The 20,503-nt window shown below is 31.4% G+C and overlaps 2 protein-coding genes across 2 annotated transcripts; one reads left to right on the plus strand and one right to left on the minus strand.

The window, feature by feature from the left end:
• Positions 1-9,348: 9,348 nt before the first annotated feature.
• LOC105800111 (ethylene-responsive transcription factor ERF027) lies at positions 9,349-10,302 on the minus strand. The gene has a single exon (XM_012631034.2). It carries the CDS (start codon positions 10,212-10,214, stop codon positions 9,564-9,566), a length of 651 nt encoding a protein of 216 aa, XP_012486488.1. The 5' UTR covers positions 10,215-10,302; the 3' UTR covers positions 9,349-9,563.
• A 7,978-nt stretch (positions 10,303-18,280) lies between these two features.
• LOC105800112 (tetrahydroberberine oxidase) lies at positions 18,281-20,103 on the plus strand. The gene has a single exon (XM_012631035.2). The coding sequence runs from the start codon at positions 18,322-18,324 to the stop codon at positions 19,939-19,941; it is 1,620 nt and encodes a 539-aa protein (XP_012486489.1). The 5' UTR covers positions 18,281-18,321; the 3' UTR covers positions 19,942-20,103.
• The last annotated feature ends 400 nt before the right edge of the window (positions 20,104-20,503 follow it).

Genomic DNA, 20,503 nt, shown 5'->3' on the forward strand with positions numbered 1-20,503 from the left:
GCAGCCCAATACGTTAGGGCACAATTTCCTAAAATCCCAAACATTCAATATTTCCTTTATTTTTTTTTAAAAAATTTATGTCTCGAGAAATCAACGTGCCACATCCAATACGTTAGGACACAACATATTGAATTCTCGATGACAAGTTTTATTTTTGTTTGATTCAAGAGCAATTCTCAATTGTTAGATTTAACGAAGAAAATCGGAACCCAATACGTTAGGGCTTCAATCATCTCGAAAATCCTCAATACGAGTATTATCTCTATTTTGAAAAATTCCATTTTTAAATTCGAATAAAAATATGATGTAAGGTTATATTGTATGTGTGCATGAATGTCACAATAACGAATACAACAATAAATACATCAATGGTGTAATAACATAGATAGTAAACAAACTAAATTAATACAAAAGCAAAAATAACTAATGACATATAAAATATCAAATAAATGAGCAAGATAAATAAAAAAATACATGAATGTAAACATAAATAAATAGCGGACAAAGAAAACAAAACAAATAAAGAATAGAAAGGATATAATATATGCATGAAGAATAGAGGCCTACATATGGATTTACATGTAAATCTTTGGATTATAAAAAAATATAATGTATTTAAAAAATAAGCATATATATATATATAAAATATGTTTAAAAAATATGAATAGGTATTTAGGCATTTTAGAAATAAAATAAAAAGATATATACGTATTTGTTGATATAAAAGAATGTTTACTTAAAACTAAATATATAAGTGTACATAAAAATATGTAAAAAAAATTAAATAATTACAAGATAAAAATAAATATACGTATATATATGAATAAAAATTACTTATAACAAAATAAATATGTATATAAAAACAACATATATATAAATAAAAAATAATTACAGATAAAAAAATAAAAATAATTACATTATGGAAGTTAATTAATTTAAAAATATAAAAAAAACTAAATTGAACTGAATATGAAAAATCTGGGGCAAATTCGCAAATAAATAAAACTCAAAGGATTAAATTGAACACGCGAATTACATAGAGGGGTTGGAAGGAAAATTTTCCCTTCTCCTCTAAAACGGCGTCGTTCAGGTAGGGTTAAGTTGAAATTGAAAATAAATAAAAGGACGAATTTAAAAAATAAAAACAACCTCATTGTAAAATATAAAAAAGGCGGAGGGGCTAAAAGCGCAATTTACCCCTCTGCTCAAAAACATGCAGATCCTAGGCCGGGTCGGGTCGGATTCGGGTCAGTCCAGGCCTAAAACGATGCCGTTTTGAAGGGCTATTTAAACCAAACTTTAGTAAAAAAAAATCATTTCAGTTTGTTTAAAAAAAACAAAAAAAGCTTCAAAAAGTTCTCTCCCCTCCTCAGACGTCCGGCCAGGGTCCGGTCATCGGCCACCGCGCCGACCGCCGATCTCCGGCACCGGCACCGCCTTATGCATTGGTCGAAAAAGGGGAAAGCTTCGTTTTTGATTTCTTCGGCCCCCCTTAACCCGAATCCGGGCTCAAAATTTACAAAAAAAAGTCAGAAGACGCGAAGAAATCACAAAAACCATTCGGTTTCCAGCCACCGATCCTCGAGGGTGGCTCCCTCAATCACTTGAGAATCAAAGAAAGGTTGTTTCATTCTTTTTACTTAGTTTATTCGCATGCAAATAAGTAAAAAATAAAACATATGATCTAACAGTAGATAAATGAACTGTAAATAGCAACCTTTGAATCGATTTCTGTTTTTTCCCTATTTGGACTCTCTGTTTTGCGAAACTAATAGCCCTCTTTTTATTGATTTTCGAATTCGGGATCTATATTACAGTGTGTTAAGATTGCTTTTATAGCAATCGTAAAAATACAAAGAAATCTGCTAATATCTGTTTGATTTGATTTCGAAATCCTTGATTTTCTTTCCCTTATTGTATTTGCAGGTGAAGATCGCGCGGAGATTCGGACTAAGTGGCTGCGGCGCGAGTTCTCCCCAGAAACCGTAGGGTTTCTGCCATTGTTTTGGGCCACTAGATTTGGGCCTCTACTTTATTTCAATTTGGGTCATGTATTCTGGGCCTATTAGATTCAGCTTTGTAAAAACAAACTGGACTTTTTATTTTATTTATATTTATAAAAAGGGCCGGATAAAATTTGAGTATTACATATTTTATATGGTTTTTCTATTGATTATAAATACACTTTAAATTAGAATTGAAAATTTTATTTTAAAGTTGACCTATAATAGTACCTTGCAGATGGTTGGGGACAATTTCTCTTAAAATTATATTTTCCCTTAGATTTTTCAAATGCTGAGTCGCAAACATTTGGTTCATGTTAACCGTACCCGAAAAGGGTGGGAGTCTATTTATCTTAAAATGAATAATAAAATAATAAAAATAAGTTTTATTAAATATTTTGAGAATCACAAATGGTTAATTCATCAATTTGTATCTCGCAAATGCTCGGGGTCTATTTTTCTTTAAAAGATAACAGTAAATTCAAGTTTTGTTATTCCTCAAATTATACCTCGTAGATGGTTGGGGTCTATTTTTCTTAAAATACGATTTTGGGTCAAATATAAATTGGTAAATTTAATCAAAATTTTAAGAGACGAATATAGTACTATTCTTCAAGACTAATATGGCAGATATTGTAGTGGTGTTAATCCATTCGTCTGGTATAACTTGGATCCGAGTTTGTTTTTTTTAAGGATATTTTTAAGTTTAAACTTAACAAGTGATTGGGTATAATGATAAAGTATATTGAACTCTTAATAAGAGAATACAAGTTCGAACCTTGGGATTAATATTGTTGAGAAGGACAATCTTAAACCTCGAACATAGACTATAAAATAGAAATACAGAACACCGAAAAAATTTTAAACTTAAAATATATCGTAATTAAATAGACTCAAGGTCAGTCTAAACACCAAAAACTTTTATTTAATATTTTTATCTCAAAATACTTTTAAAAATTTTAAAATATCCTATATAATAATATTTAATAGGTGACTAATCCCACTGAACTTATAAATAATTAGTGACATCTACTTAGAATATTTTTGTGCCAAATTATTTTCGAGAAATTATAGGACTATTATCGAGCATAGATTTTTTTAATTAGACTTAAAATTTATATTTAAGAGTTTGAAGTTTTGGGACTAAATTAATATTTTAGATTTTTTTTTACATATTAAAAATCTTTTAAAATTTAAAATAGTTATTGTAGTAATAATGAACGGCTCACATTTATCCGTAAGTCTACGGACTCTGAGCTAAGTCCATCCCTTATTTTTCAGCACGTCATGACAAGTGGTTCCCAATTAAGTGGGGCATATAGATGTAAAAGGACGTTCACCTTCTTCCATTGACACGTGGACATCATCAATTTTCTCTTCTTCTTCTTCTTTTTTGCATTTTAGAAAAATGATTTAATTTCATTTTTAGTCCTTCAATTATACTTAAATTTGAAATTTAATCCTATCTCTTTAATTTCTAATATAATCCAATCCTATATATTTTTTCATAATTTTATTAGTTAGTCCAAATAGTTAATATAGTTAAATTTTCGATTAAAATGTTATGTAGTTATATATAATTTGAATATTTTAAGGGTCATTTTTGGGTTTGCCTGACCTTTTTACATTATGAGACAATGGTCAAATCTCAATATTGGCCCTTATACCATGCTAAAACTAGGATAAAATCCAAATACTTTATTTTTGACATAATTTGGTACTTCTACTTTTATAATTTCATTAATTAGTCTAAAAGTTAATATTGTTAACTATTTCAATTACAGTGTTGTCATTTTTTAAGAACACTATTCCAACAAAAATTATTCTATCATGACAAGTTCGAATGCGTATTTTTAAGAACAAAAATTCACATAAAGTATTTTCAACATATTTTATTACATCATTACTAAGTAATTTTGTTTAATTTTAAAATTTCACACCATTGAATTTAACTAAATAATTTAAAGGGGTAATAACTGACCTAAATTCTTAATATTGAAAACTAGAGAAATTAAATTTCTAGAAAAATTGAGACTAAATTTTAAATGTACGAAGTATATAGGGCTTAGATCATATTTTAACCTTCAAATTTTTACTTCACATGGAATTTCAACAATGGCAACAAGACCTAAATTTTTAAATCCAAAAGTAGAGAGTCTAAATCTTTAAAAATAAAAATAGGAGTAGAGTATATTTTAACCTTCAAATATTTATTCTATAATTTGACACAAAAAAAACAACCAGTGAAGCTTAAAAATCATACTAATTAAGATTAAAAGTTAGGACCATAATGAAAGCTCGAGTTCTTGTGAATAAAACATAATGGAGATTAAAGCTTCCTAATAAAATTTTAAACTTTGGATGGAGACTTTATAATAATTTACTACCTACTAAGGCTAACTCATCGGGGTGTTCTTTTGAATGGGACGTCCAGGTTATGTTTTCAAATGGTTGGGAGTGATGTACAGGGTTTGCCCAAGTGATCGAGAGGCTGTTCATGATAATTGCTTTACTACTTTCTCTACCTTCCAGCTCTTGCCGTAAGTTAATTCGTAATATTATTCTAGATGGGGATTGTGACACTCTAGGATGTATGTAATGATTTGTTGGAGAATTTGGTACATTCGGACCTTCTTTACTATGCTAATAGGTTACCAGAGTTTACTTTATGTGCAGCGTTGGTGCAGGGACTTTTTAGATGATTGGCTTACTGTGAATGAGCTAACCACATTCGGCATTGAACAACATCCCTTTGGCAGCTCGCTGGACACGACCTTCAAATGAGGCTTTGAAGATGCTTGTTGATGCGACATTGGATAGGCTAATAATGCTGCTGGTTTTGGGGATATATTACAGGATCATGGAGGTAATTTTTTGGCTGCTAGGACGTGGAGATCTGATGAGGTAATTTTTAGTTCTCATAAATATACATAACTTAATTTTGACCCTTCCAAAATTAATTTCTAGGTTCGACCCTGGCCCTAGGAGGGTGCCGTTGACCTTAGAGTAGTAGTCACTGCTTTATTTTCCATCTCCCCACCTCCCTCCCTCTCTTTTCCTCTCGTCTTTCTTTTTTTTTCTCTTTTCCTTTTATGTTTGCTCCGACCTTGAGATGGGGTTTCTTGCGGATGTTGGCCTGAGTGGCGGCTCCTCTTGTGAGTGTGTGTCTTCCCAAATATCCTCCAGCAGTTGACCACTGCTCTTTTGTTGGTGGGCCTCTCCTTGCCCCCAATGGTCTCATGGGTATCTCCTATGGTTGCTTTGGAGCTTTCCTCCTTTTTTGCTCTTGGGTCTCTTCTTCCAACAAGATCTTCTCATGTACCTTGTTGTACTCCATTAATGTGTCCCTTTTGAACTTGTTGTCTTTAGTGTTAAATCTCCAAATCTTGGGGTTGAAGGTCACTGCATCTTGTGTTTAGTTTTGGTCTTGCTCTAATCTTTATTCAATTGCATGGTGATGTCCGTATCACTTTTTGGATCTCAACTCGGCTATGTCTCCTTCCTTTGAGATATTTGGGTTGTCGGTGATACAGTTTTCTCTGGTTGCATAGGGCTTGGAGGCCATGCCTCTTCCTCCCTATAGTGTGGTAGGTTGTCTTTATCATCAAGGTCAAGGCCTGTTTGGCCCTTGTGTTTTTTATCCACGTCAGGAGACTGGAGACTTATTATTACTTTTCATTTGTAGTTGGGGGTTTTGTCGTTATCCTTAGCCGTGTTATTTTCGTGGCAGCCAAACACCACCCCCTGAGATTGAGTCAAACATCAGCACGTGTATTATTATAAACCCAAAGCTCTGAACCTGGACTATCGACTTCCTTTTGACGTAATCTTCAATCGACACTTGGCTTTTCTTTTATATTTTTATTACTTTAATTAATTTATATCGTACACAAATTTCTTTTTTTTTTTGTATTTTAACCATATTCTTCAATGGTATATTTTATATTGCGTAAACGTCTCTTCAAAGATATTATTGGAAATAGACTTCCATTAGTGGACACGATGTTTAAGGTGTTAATTAGTAATTTAGATTTGAGTTGTGTTGCTGTTAGGCCAAATGACTAAATTTTTTTTTTAAATTATTGAAATGGACCAATTATTTAATTATTTAATTATTTAATTATTGAAATCGCGTCCACGTCAGAGTGATTTGCTTACGTGGACACAAATCGCGCCCTCAAGGACGCGATTTGCTGACGTGGATGAACGGTTTCTCATTTTTAGCTTGGAAAACTTTGAAAGGCCATAACTTTTCGCTCGGTTGTCCGATTGAGACGATGTTTTTTTGATTTCGAATAACTTTTCGAGATCTATGTGCTGACAAACAGCCGAAGGCGGTTTGCCGCACTTTTCATCGAAAAAGATCCCTTTTTTCCCCTAAATTTTGATTTTTTTTCGATTTAAAATTAAATTTTGAAACATTCAAATCATTAGTTTCCTTATTTATTTGAAGTAAACACCAGATTTTTTTTACAGAATTGTTATATTATTTCTTCTGATTTGACACGCGTATGGAATAGGTCCGATAAATCATTAGAACGTAAGTAATATAATTAAGATAATAACAGTATTTTTATAATATATCAATTAATTAGTTTAGCTTGGTTGGTTAAGATGCTTGCTCTTTTCCCTTAATACCTTGGTTCGAATCTTGTTGGTAATAATTTTAAATCTCTTTTGAATTAATAACAACAAGTACAAAAAAGATTCAAATGGCACATCACATTCCTCAACAGTCAGCTCTTTTAGCATAGAAAAAGAATTCTTATGAAATTTGCTGTGCCATATCCTCTTTGCGTTCCTCAAATGGCAGATTGTGATTTTCTCCAAGTTAAGTTAGGAAAAGCAACCTGCATAATGATAGAAAGTGCTAATTACAATTAGAAATACATAAAATGTTAGTTCATCGATGCTTAGGCAAAGGCATTGGTAACTCATATAATTAAGACAGTTAGAATCATTGGTCGTTTGAGAAGAACTTAAATGAATTTAATATAAAATTATATTCAGTTGACTTTTCTGTACGTAACTATTAACATATACACACACTACAAATAATGATTTGAATGTTTCAAAATTTAATTTTAAATCGAAAAAATCAAAATTTAGGGACAAAAAGGGATCTTTTTCGACGAAAAGTGCGGCAAACCGCCTTCGGCTGTTTGTCAGCGCGTAGATCTCGAAAAGTTATTCGAAATAAAAAAAATCGTCTCAATTGGACAACCGAGCGAAAAGTTATGGCCTTTCAAAGTTTTTCAAGCTAAAAATGAGAAACTGTTCATCCACGTAAGGAAATCGTGTCCTAGAGGGCGCGATTTGTGTCCACGTAAGCAAATCGCGCTGACGTGGATGTAATTTCCTGGCGCGTACCCTGACATCGTGCTGACGTGGACGCGATTTCTCGGAAAATGGACCATTCCGGTAAATAATTAAATAATTGGCTCATTTCGATAATTTTTGAAAAAAAAAAGGCTTTTTTTGGTCATTTGCCCTTGCTGTTAGATATTATTATTCTCATACTATACTTTTATGTAATATGTTATTTATACTATTAGATCCATCAAAACTTTAAATATAAATGTGTTTGTATGCAATATTCTTTTATTTTATAAATAACTTTCTATTTTATTTAAATATTTTATTTTTTAATATTATACTATACCCCTACATAATATTTATCATTAATATATTTATTAAAAGTTCACATAATAACTAATGTTTTAATTGCAATGGTAAAATTAATTGTTTATCATGAATAGTGTTTTGGGTTTAAATATTATTATGATCAAATTTTTATTTATTATATAAAAGAAAAAACACCCTCATAAAATATAATTTAATTTGTATATGAGTGAGTATTTTAGTAATTTCAATTAGTGTCTAGTTTACTTGTGACACTAACTCAAGAAATTAAAACAGGTGTACTAAATTATTTAACAAATATAATTATAAAAAAGGATGAGTATTTGATATACTAGTAGTGCATTTTTTTATTCCACAAGTAGCCTTAAAAATTGGCATGTGTCTCTTTTTTTTAAAATATTTTACTATACCTTATAGGACATTTGTCAACCCATTGACCCTACTCGTGGAGTCTAAAAATTCCACTTGTAGTGTACCAAATAAGTTCCCTATAAAAAGTTGATATTAATATTGAGGTTTTAGTTCAATAGTAAAATAAAGATGTGAAAATTGAAAAAAGGCAAGAGTTCAAATCTTCTTATGTATATATATGTTTTATATAAAAGATATTAAATGACAAAATCACTCTCAAAATAAAATAATTTACCTTCTAAAACGTAGAAATTTCCATCTTTTTCTAATTCAACCAATGTTGTGACTTTGCGAGAATATAGTTTTCCTTTGGAATTACTTTTTGAGACTAAATTACTTTATTATTTATTTTCATTATTTTAAAAATTATTTAATTTTAAATTTATTTTAGGTACTATCAGATTAAATTTTAGTTTACATACTAATTAAAATACATATTAAGATTGTTTTATTGGAATAAGTAAATAAATAGTATTTTAAAATAAATGGATTGAACTAGATATTTGATAATATGATAGGGACTTTTACTAAAAATGGATATCATTGAAAATTGTAAGGTTAATAAAATTTGGATTTTATGTAATGGGGATGATCACATTTTTAGTGAAGCAAACGTATTAATATATTAAAAGAGCGGACCCAAATAGTATACATTAGTCATACATTTGTATAACACTTAAATCATCATTCTCTATCCCTCAATTTAAAAAAACAAAACAAAACCAAATTGCAAGAGAATGAGCTCCCTTTCATTACATCCAAAATTCATTTTACCAAGCTTCCTTAATCATATTAAGCAAAAATAGGCATGCCCTTCAAAACTTAACTTTCTTTCGAAGCTAACAAGATATTTTCCTCATCTGCCCTAACTCGTTTTTCAATTAAAGGGATTAATCTATTTTTAAGGTGAAGTCGAACACTACAAAGGATGAAGTTGCATTAAAGTTGAAAAAATGAGGGAACTTAAATTAGCATACATCCCACCAGGACATTGATTTTGAATGAAGAAGCATTTTACCGTTAAAAGGATCAAAGCATCTTCTATATTTCCCCATTTTTCTTTCTTTACCGAAAGGCTGGAATCGAGCATCAAATCCCAGTCTCACAACTTTTTTCTCCAATACGACGCTATGAACCCAGTTATTCAACTATCAAGTAGGACTGATAGTGTTCCCAAAATTTCCCAATTTTCTTTTGTCACCTCATGACTTTAGCTTAGAAAATTAGGCTTTTTATAGGGCATTAGGCATATAATATAAAAGGTGAAGGCTTTCTAATATTGGAAATTGGCTGGGAAATTAAGTTAGTCTCTCTTTAGTTTAATTTACCTCAAGCAAACTTTAACTAGCAATACTCAGGAATGCATACAGATACAGGGCATGACAGAAACACCCCAAAAGAGATCAAAAAGGACAAATACCTTCACATTTGTGATCATCTCATCTACTTTTTCAATCACATTTCTTCTTTTGTACTTTCTGCTATCTTAGTAAATTTAGAGACCCTTTAAGGATAAGTCCATAGGCTTTCTATATCTGAAATCTCTGGTGAATCATCTGAAGCGAGTGAGTTGATCCTGGGAGGGGTTACGAGCATTCCTCCTGCCATGTCCACCATCAAATTGGGAAAGTTTAAAAGCTCTTCCTCGTCAATATATTCCTGACCTGAACCAGACTCCATGCAAGTGCTAAAAGTCGACGCGGTACCCTCATTTTGAAGGTTGCCTTGATCCTGTTTTGATGACCCCGTATCTGGCATGGGTAGCCTGGAAGCGGCAGCACTAGCAGCAGCCGCTCGAATATCGGCTGCGGATGTAGAAGCCACTTTTGGATACGAAAGAATCATATCCGGAAAGTTCAAATCCGTGTCGGGACCTTTTAGAGCAATAGCAGCCACATCATACGCGGTGGCTGCCATTTCAGGAGTGGGGTACGTTCCGAGCCATATACGCGTGGTTTTACGCGGTTCGCGTATTTCAGATACCCATTTGCCGCTCCTGCTTCGTATTCCCCGATAACTAGAATGCCTTCTATATTGAACAGGGTTTGGCGTCGGGATGGAAGGTAGGTTGCTGTGATTTGGCAACTGCACAAGATCGAGCGTAGAGTCGGGGATTTGAGGGGCTGGTGGGTTCTCTTCGGGGGACAAATTGGCCATATCTGTGATTCTACATTTGCGTGCATGTATGTATGCGTAGTAGGTAGAGTGAGTGATAGAATGGTTAAGGGTTTGGAAACAGATGGGTTGGATTTTATAGGGGGTGGGGAAGCTTATAAGGCGTGGAGAAATCGCGGTCACTTTTTGGATGCGATGGTGAGACCGAGATAGAGGTTTAACAGCCTACACGTATTGGGGGCAAAAACTTTGAAAAATGAATTAGCTGTAACTTACCTGTTCGCCCTCCCCATGTCCCCTCTAATTACATATGACTAGATTTTGGAGAATTTTTCTTTTCAATTTATAATCCTAATCCTAATCCTAATCCTAATCCTAATCCTACTCATTTTATCTAATAATTCACAAAACCAGTTATAAACAATTTCACATTATATTTTTAAAATTTGTAATTAAATCATTCTTTTATCTAATTCACAATTTTCAAAAGTGTTTTGGAACCCAAACAGTTTTTATCTAATATTTATATTTCCTTATTAAAATTTATTTCAAATATATAACATTGCATATTTAAATTTGTAATCGCTATATTGCAATATTTAAAATCTAATTTATATATTCAAATTAAGCTTTATATTAATTACTTGAAAATATTTAAAATTATGTTTACTATATCAAATTATTATTATTTTTATGTTGCTACTAAATTATCATATTAGTAATGAATTTGAATATTATTTAAATGCAACATTATATCTGAAATAAATATTTTATCTTAAAACATTTAGCATTAATAATTCTGGATGAAAACAATGGGGATTATGATATACTCCTATTTTTATTTAAGTAAATATTGAAGTTTGGTTGACATGACAAAATGTAAGACACATTTTTAAAAAGCATGTTCAAATCATGATGGTTGGATCCAAACAATCTTAAAATTTATTAATTAAAAAACTTGCAAAACTTTTGTTACCATTCTCACTCTTTCTTTCTTTTTTTTCTCACATTCGCAGGATACTTGTGTTCTCTCAATTTCATTAATTAATTTAAGGGAAATTCTTTTCATTGTTTATGTTATATTAATTCAATTTAAGGTAATTTCATAAATTACTTTAGGTATGCGAGCAGTTGGGTTGCAAAGCCAACAATGTGAATTGATGGACTGAAGCCAGACCCCATCGGTCCAACTCTAAGGTCCTTCTTTTTCTTCCTCAAATCCTGTTAGATTTAAAGAAAATTCAATTGTTTTGATATCATTATTAGTTTAAAATATATGATGATAAAAATTGTGTTAATATTTATTCTAACTTAAAAGCAATTGATAGTGCCATTAATAATAATTTGAAAATAGTATCATAATTTGTGAAATCTTTCTTGCTTCGACTTTTACATATTTGTGTATATTTATATATATGAATTCCCCACAAATTTTCTACTTGACCTTTGGTGTTTAGCCCATTGGGCAAGAGAAATTCATGTCAATGAGATCATTTGTGAAGTATATACAATTTGATTGACATCTAGAGAAATTGGATGTCGCTGTTATCACCAACGAACAAAGTACACTCTCCTGTGCTTTTCTTCTCCCTCCATTCCCATGTCTCGCAATTCATGTTCATATTCCAAACTTTGGCTCCAATCATATCCCATATTCCCCTACCAAAGTCACCTCATTATTTTTTCAACCAACAATTGTGCACTGTACAATATGTTTTTGTACAAAATTTACTAGCTCTACATTATGATCTAAGGGCAAATATAAAATGTGATTCATCAGCCAGATTAAAACAAACAACTCCACCCTTGCAACCAACTGCAAAAAAGTGATGTTGACAGTATATAACATCATGAAGCATGCCCCCGTCATGGTAGATGTAAGTCCATTCTCTACTTGGCCTAATATAAGCCAGATGATCATAGGAACCAAACATAACCATGATTGTTTAATTGTCAGGACTCGATGTTGAGTTGGCAAAAAGTACAACCTTGCAAATGTGATAATCACAGTTTGGAACCAAAAAACTATTAGGGATGTACTTGCAAATGTGATAATCACAGTTTGGAACCAAAAAATTATTAGGGATTAGAAGTTTTAGTGGAGGAAGAATAATGTAAGTATTTGGATTGGAACTGATTTGTTTGTCGGAGACCAAATACAATGGATTGAGTAAATGAAGAGCTAAATCCTCATCCACAATGACCAACTATCCGTGGGAAGAGCCAACAAATCGATCAGCATGAGATATATGGAATCGGAGTGGAAGAAGCTTGTTATCTTTGATGCTATATAGTTAGGGAGCTTTGGAGGCAGCATGTGCCACGCCACCAAATCGCAAATTGTCTGACATTGAAACTCCCTAAGTAGAATTGCCTAATTTGCATCCAAATTACAAAATCAGTAGCTATTAAATAATGCAACTCACCTGAATTCATATTTAATTATTGTAGAGAGAATTTGATATTGTGTTAGCGACTTAAATTGTTAATTATGAGTCATAAATATGTATAGATATAAATTAGAAACGCGAGTAATTAGATCTTAACCCGAAAACCCAACCCTGAAATCCAAAGCCCTATTAGATCTAAAACCCTATGGATATTTTAAATTTAAAAACAATTTGCCCCTTTGGATCAAATATTTAATAAATAACTTTTTAAAGTTTTGATATAGAATTTAGTTTAGAACTCCATTGGTCGGGGTAATTCAATGGCGACCACCACTCCCTGGCCTTTTTGCTAACCCTGTTCTGGTTTTGGTTATCATCCTAATGAACCTTACTCTAATTTCTCTATTTCTACTTTTCTTTTTCCTCATCATAATACCTAAATTCATCCCACTTAACCCTCTAACTTTTTCCTTTTTAATGTCTTATCAGATTTGTAATCATTCATTTGATTTTTTGCTAATATTTTTTAAACTATAATTAATATTGTTAATATTTACCTAAATACTGTGTTAATCTTGTTAACTGTCTTTTACCTTTGTAGTCCTTTTATGTATTAATTTGATATAAAATTGATATTTAGCGCTTAAATTTGACTATTTTTCATCTCCATTTGACGGTTTTTACAATTTTAATCCTAAACATGGATTCTCTTAAAATACGATGGTGTAGTATTTTAAGATTATATTATGTAATTATTTTTTAATTTTAAAAAATTTTGAATTGTTTAAAATTATATATATAATTTTTTCAAACAATTTCATTATAGATTCGATCATATCTATTCTTTTTAACACAATATCTATAATTACTCATAATCCTTTTCCAACCCATAATTAGAAAGATAATACGCTTCAGTGCACTCTAACACACATCCTCCTGTATTGACAATAATAACCATGCCAATCAACTAAGACTTAATCGACTATAATTTTTAAGTGAGGACATAATATAATTTTAAAGTATCGTGTCATCACACTTTAATAAACTTTAAAGTCAAGACCAAATTTTTAAAAAAAACCTAAATTTCGAAATTAACGTGAAGGAATAGAATTTTAGGAATCAAATTAAAATAAATTAGGCTAAAATTGATTTTATCTCTATTAATTAACATTAAAAATTGGTCTCAGAAACAAGCGAACAGTACAGAACCCGAATTAAATATAAAATTAAATTTTTGGCTGAGTCAATGCTTCGTCCAAAGGAATGGAAGAATAAGCCTGATAAAAATATAGTGAAAACTGAAAATATGAAAAGGGCGCGTGTTTTACAGATCCCTGGAGGAGCGTATGGTTTGTGTGTTTTAGAAATGTGGATCATTGTGTACAAAATCCAAGTCTCTCCTTCACCTCCCTCTCTCTTTCCCATACACTTTTACTCAAAAAAAGAACAATCCCCATAAACCATGGCTTAAGTGCACGTGTAGTATAAGGGCAATGAACCATGGGCCTTTTCCGGCGACTCTTTGGCGTGGGAAACTAGTGTGTATGTACCGTCTAATGTAGAGGCCTAGAGGGACTGCGGATTTTCTATTTCAATATTATTTGTCCTGTTCTAATAGAAATCTTGTGATTTTTCCAATATATAGGGACTATGAGGTAGCGAAAAATATGCATATAAAAAAAACATATGAGGATACTTTACTGAATTTTAGTGAGAATTTATTTTTCGTGAGTACTCATTCAAATTTATAAAATTAATGAATTTTTGGTTTTCTCATAGAGAAACTACTAGAAAGTTTTAGTTTTCATTTTGTGTCTGGTTCTAGATAAGAACTCACTCTCTTAACATCCAAGGGTTTAAGAATAGCGGAAAAAATAATTTGATCGTAAGCTAAAAAAAATTAAATATTAGATCCAAAAGTCATACAGGACGCTCTAGCTTTGAAACACAAATACTAAATCTGATAATTTGGTGAGATTTATTATTATAGAGTCAATCTTATGGAAAAATTTTAAAGTTTTGGTAGATCGGATAAATAATTTTTCCAACAACATCATTGTTAATGGATAAATAATCAAAATGCGGAAAACGTAATACGTCTTTACGGCTTACTCTTAATTTTATTACGAGAAATTGTAATCAGGTTGCGGACTGGTTATTAAGAAAAACTCAAAACAAAACTTGTTTGCTTGATTAGACTCAGTCTTCCCCTACAGAGCTGGAGTTCATATTGGGTAAAAAGAAAGTCAAATTATATAACACCTAGTTATGACGATTTCAACAAACCATTTTGGTTTCCTTTAATGAAATTCAACCTTTCATTTAAAAAAAAGAAAAGAAAATTTGAACAGGTATATTAAAAAAAGGTTGAACAATTCCATAGATGCTAGAGATGATAAAATAAGAAAAAGAAGAAAACATGCAAGATTATAGAATGTAAACGACTATCCATAGATGCTTTAAATTTTCTTTTGGTTATTTATGGTTAGACTTTTTATATTTGTTATGTCAGCTTTGGTAATGAGTTATTAATTGTATTAAAAGTTTACCTATTAAAGGTATTATATTTGACGGTCAACCAGGTAACTAATGTGGCAAAGGAGATTTACGTGAATTTTTTTTCTTTTTTTTTGGGTATGAAAAGGAAGCTAGTAGCCAATAATACAATTCACTACACCAAAACAGGTTTTTAGCGGCGATTGGATAAAAATGCCGCTAAGGATCGATCATTAGCGGCACTTCACAGAATACGCCGCTGAAAATAAGCATTAGCGGCAATTCCCAGAAAGCACTGCAAAAAACCTAAGCACAACGATGCCATTTTCTGAACATTCAGGGTTTAGCGGCGTTTTCGAGAAAGCACCGCAAAAAAACCTAAGCCCAACGACGCCGTTTCCTGAGCATTGGGGAATTTTGCGGCATTTTTTATGATGCGCCGCTAACGCTTAGGGACTTTAGCAGCGTTTTTGTGAAAGCGCCGCAACAAAACCTAAGCCAACGACGTATTTTTCCTAGCATTGGGGGATTTTGCGGCGTTTTTGATAATGCGCCGCTAAAGCTATCGCAATCTATAGCATCCTATGTAAGTGCAACTTTAATCGAACGAGGAAGTGGTGGAACAAGTAAAAGCCAACCGGCCTCTTAATAGCCTCCTTTGCCACACTATCCGGCACCATGTTAGTTTCATGGATTATGTGCTTCACCTCACGCCCGATGATGCTGGAAGCTGCTGTTTGGGAAGCAACAGCTTTAATGGAAGCAGTTGTATCACTCTCCACTAATAGTTTTTTTTATTCCCCATCTCATGCCAACCTTACCCAAAATTTACCCACCGGTAGTATAATAGAGGGATATACAGACGACTAAACTCAACGTTATATTAGAATTTGATTTACTCCAAAATTTATATTATTATTTTAATTTTATATGGAAATAATTAATCATTCTAAAAAGTTAAAACTTTAGACATCAATAAAATAATGTTACATCATCCATTTTAAAGATGAGAAAGTATTATTATATTCATTTATATTTAATATTACTTTGAAGTCATTAATTTTTAAAATAAACAAACACGTTTTCTTCTTTTATATTTTTATCATTTTATTTTTTCCAAAATTTGCTTTTTAGGTTTTTAAATTTTTTTCTTTATTTTCAATATTCTTTTTTGATTTTTATTTTTATACGAACTACCCATAATTCCTCCTAACCATTAAATAGGAGGATAAATGGGTTTCAACACACTCAAACCTACATTCTCCTCCATTGCCAACAATGTCAATGCCAACCAAATTAAGACTCAATTGACTTCTTATAATTTTTTATTTGTTCTTTTAATTTTAATTATTTATTTCAGATTTTTCAACTTTTTCCTTATGGTTTTCTCTACCGTACAGTGTTAATGTATTTCCTTTTATTTATAATTTTAATTAATTTAATTAAAGGAGTGTATAATAATATTTTATCTTTAAAAATTAATGACGTGACAATATTTTTTAATACTTAAAAGATTTAGTTTTAAGATGATTCTAATATAAATTATTCTCATTTTATATGAATATTTATATATTTCTATGATTAAATTTAAATAAAAATAGTTTTGAAATCATTTTGTTTAAACTCGGGGTAGCGCGTAAATAAAAACATCTTGTCCAAGATCAATCCATCCATGAACAACCTAATAATAAAAATATTTATAAAAAAATGCCAATTTTAATAAATAAGTTATGTATATCTCCAATGAATAGCGCTAATTGTATCTAATATTGATGAACAGGAGTGGCGTAAGTTGGATCCATGTAGAGTTATTTCTTGAAGTAAACGCAACCCCAAAGTTATTATAAAAACTGTCGTTGGCTGGGTTATGTTGTTTCCAATACATTCCATTTAATTTTACCATAAAATAAAATTACGCGCAAATCTTATCACAACATTTATTATATATGATCAGTTATAATTTTTTTTTATGATTTACTTTAACGAAGGCTCTCTTTCAAAAATATTTAATGATTGGACTATGATTTGAAGTGTAAAAATTTATATAATTTTAATAGCTTGGTCGAATCGAGTGAAATTAAAAAAATTAAATATATCAAATTAAGATCTTGTTATAGTATAATTAATTTTATGTTAGATCACATAAATTTGAAACCATATATATTTAAAAAAATCAAAGTAACATAATAAACTTGAATCATTAATTAATTTATCGATTTGAGTTTGAACACCAACTTCTATTTTGCATGTGTTTTAGTATATACAACTATCCTATGCATCAAACGGAAATGCAAATTGCTTTTGTATAATATAAGTCACTAATTTATTAAATTTTATATAAAATTATATATAAAATGGTCAAATTTAATTTCTAAAACAAATCCTCCTAGAAAATGCGATACTTTATATTGTTCTCCAAATCCTAAACCGAAATCAAAAAACCCATTGCACTTAGTTATGGTTTACTTATGAGAAATGTTAAAAGGAATTGAGTAATTAAATTTCTTTTGTTTAAATTCCATCTAAAAAGTTCTTAATGATTTCATTTAATAGGTATAAAATAAAAGGCAATATAGTTGTAATATATATTTATAAAAAATAATAAATTAAAATTTTACTACCATTTTAACCTTACTTATAATAAATATATAATTATGTTGGTATAAATTAGATAGAGTGTGACCTTCCATCTACCCAATTCACTTCTTGTCATTCAAAACATTTCATCATTGTTTATACTAAAACTGAAAACGATTTGGTGGAAGAAAAATCAGCAACATGGTATAATTAAGCAATTGTAAGAAATTGGCAATTAATTAATTTTAATAGATTTTATAGACTTGCACGGTAGAGTTTACAACTACAAACATTAATATATTAATATAATTTCTTTACATATTACAATTTGTTAATTTTATATAAATTTATATTAATCTTACTACAAATACAAAAAGTCAAACCATTTTTTATACAAACTTGCTACTCTGCCTTTAAAAAAGTCAAGCTTAATCTTTCTTTTTTTATTTTTAAAGTCAAACTTAATTTTTTGATACAGAAGGTCAAACTTAGTTTTTGATTCTTTAATTTAAAGAAAATTGCTTGCACAACATTCTGTTAAGCAAATTGCTATACTATAAGAAATTTTTTTATTTGACCGTAAGAGTCGACGAAATGATAGATATACTAATGGGTAGGTCATGCTCTATAAATAAGGTAACCAAGTGTTAACACATTCCCATGCTCACAACCAGCTCAAGAACGTGATGAAGTTCCCTCAGTTTTCTATGCTTCCATTTCTTATGGTGGTTGTGATGTTGTCCCTGAGTGGGACAACTTTATCTCATCCTCACTGGGATTTCCTTCATTGCCTTTCTCTTCGTTTAGCAAACTATTCTACCATTTCCAAGGTTATTTACGTGCAAAATAATCCCTCCTATTCATCTGTTTTGAATGCTTCTATTCACAATACTAGGTTCTCTACACCAGCTACTCCTAAACCCTTTGCCATTATTACACCACTTAAAACATCCCATGTCCGATCAACACTTTACTGTTCCAAAAAACATGGGTTCCAGCTTAGGATTCGTAGTGGTGGTCATGATGTTGAGGGTCTTTCTTATGTTTCTGAAGTTCCATTTGTCATCCTTGATCTGCTCAACTTTCGAGCAATTAAAGTTGACACAAAGAATGAAGTCGCCTGGGTTCAATCTGGTGCAACTCTAGGTGAATTGTATTACGCAATTGCTGCAAAGACTAATACTCTCGCCTTCCCTGCTGGTATGTGCCACACTGTGGGCGCTGGTGGGCATTTTAGTGGGGGAGGATATGGCACATTGTTCCGCAAATACGGTCTTGCTGCTGATAATATAATTGACGCTCGAATGATTGATGTTAATGGAAGGATTCTTGATCGAAAATCCATGGGAGAAGATGTCTTTTGGGCCATCCGAGGAGGCGGCGGAAATACCTTCGGGATTGTTCTTGCTTGGAAAATAAAGTTAGTCCCCGTTCCAGCTGTTGTAACTGTGTTTACTGTCAACAAGAACTTGGAACAAAATGCAACCAAAATCTTTCATCGATGGCAGTACATTGCTCACAAGCTTCCTGATGATTTATTTATGAATGTTTGGATAACGAAGGTGAATTCCAGTCAAGTAGGGATGAAAACAGTTCAAGCTACTTTTAGAGGGATGTTGCTTGGTGGGGTTGATGAGCTGATTACATTGATCCAAGACAAGTTTCCAGAGCTGGGACTTGCCGAAGAGAATTGCAACGAAATGAGTTGGATTGAATCCGTTCTTTACTTCGGCGGACTTCCATTACAATCTGTGGATATTTTGCTTGATAAAAATGCTCTTCCAACATTAAGTTTGAAAGCCAAATCAGACTACGTCAAGGAACCGATCCCCGAAAGTGGAATCGAGGGGCTCATGTCCATGTTTCTTGAGGAAGAAGCTGACAATGCTGTAGCGATGATACCGGCTTTCGGAGGGAAAATGGATGATATCCCAGAAAATGAACTACCTTACCCACATAGAGCAGGCAACTTGTTCGAAGCCACGTACATTGTGCAATGGACAAAAGAAGAAAATGCAGAATCTGGAAAATACATAAGCTGGAGTCGAAGACTTTACAGTTATATGACCCCATATGTTTCAAAATCTCCAAGAGAAGCATATGTTAATTACAGGGATTTGGATCTTGGAATTAACAACAATGACTACACAAGTTACGAACAAGCCAGCATTTGGGGTTTTAAATATTTCAAGAATAACTTCAAAAGATTGGTGCAAGTAAAGACCAAAGTTGATCCAATGAATTTCTTCAGAAATGAGCAAAGCATTCCTCCTCTTTTGTCTCCATGGAAAAAGAAAGGTAATTAGGATTGATGAGTTTAGAGTCTTTTGTTAATGATGAATAAGGATTTCGATAGAAAGTAGTATTATATTGAAAATAAAATATCCTCTTTTTTTTTTTTTATCACTGTATCTGTAATTTAATGCAAAATCCACTAATTAAATCATAATTTCAACTTCGTTTTACAAGTTTTGTTTCATCATATAATATTTTTGGCTTAAACAAATTAACATTTTCATATCATAGATTTTATTTGGTAAAGATTCAATTAATTATATATAAATATACCTTTGATAACAAAAAAAAATATTTCACCAAATTAATATATATTATATTTATCGAATTAATAATATATTTATTTGACACAACTAAGAAAAAAATATAAGAAATTCTGTGTGGTAGCTTAATGGCTAGTATGGTATAGCTTGAGTTGGAGTTGTGCTAATCGCGTTAATGTTAGTAATTCTGATTAAAATTTGTAATGTAACAAAACATTAGTGTATTAACCTATATTATATAGCAAGAAATGCAATAAAATTTGATTTGTGAGAGGGGGTTTGAAGAATAGAACCCCAGCAGCAGATTATG

This window comes from Gossypium raimondii, chromosome 9 (genome assembly GCF_025698545.1).
Source record: "Gossypium raimondii isolate GPD5lz chromosome 9, ASM2569854v1, whole genome shotgun sequence".
NCBI classification, from domain to species: Eukaryota; Viridiplantae; Streptophyta; class Magnoliopsida; order Malvales; family Malvaceae; genus Gossypium; species Gossypium raimondii.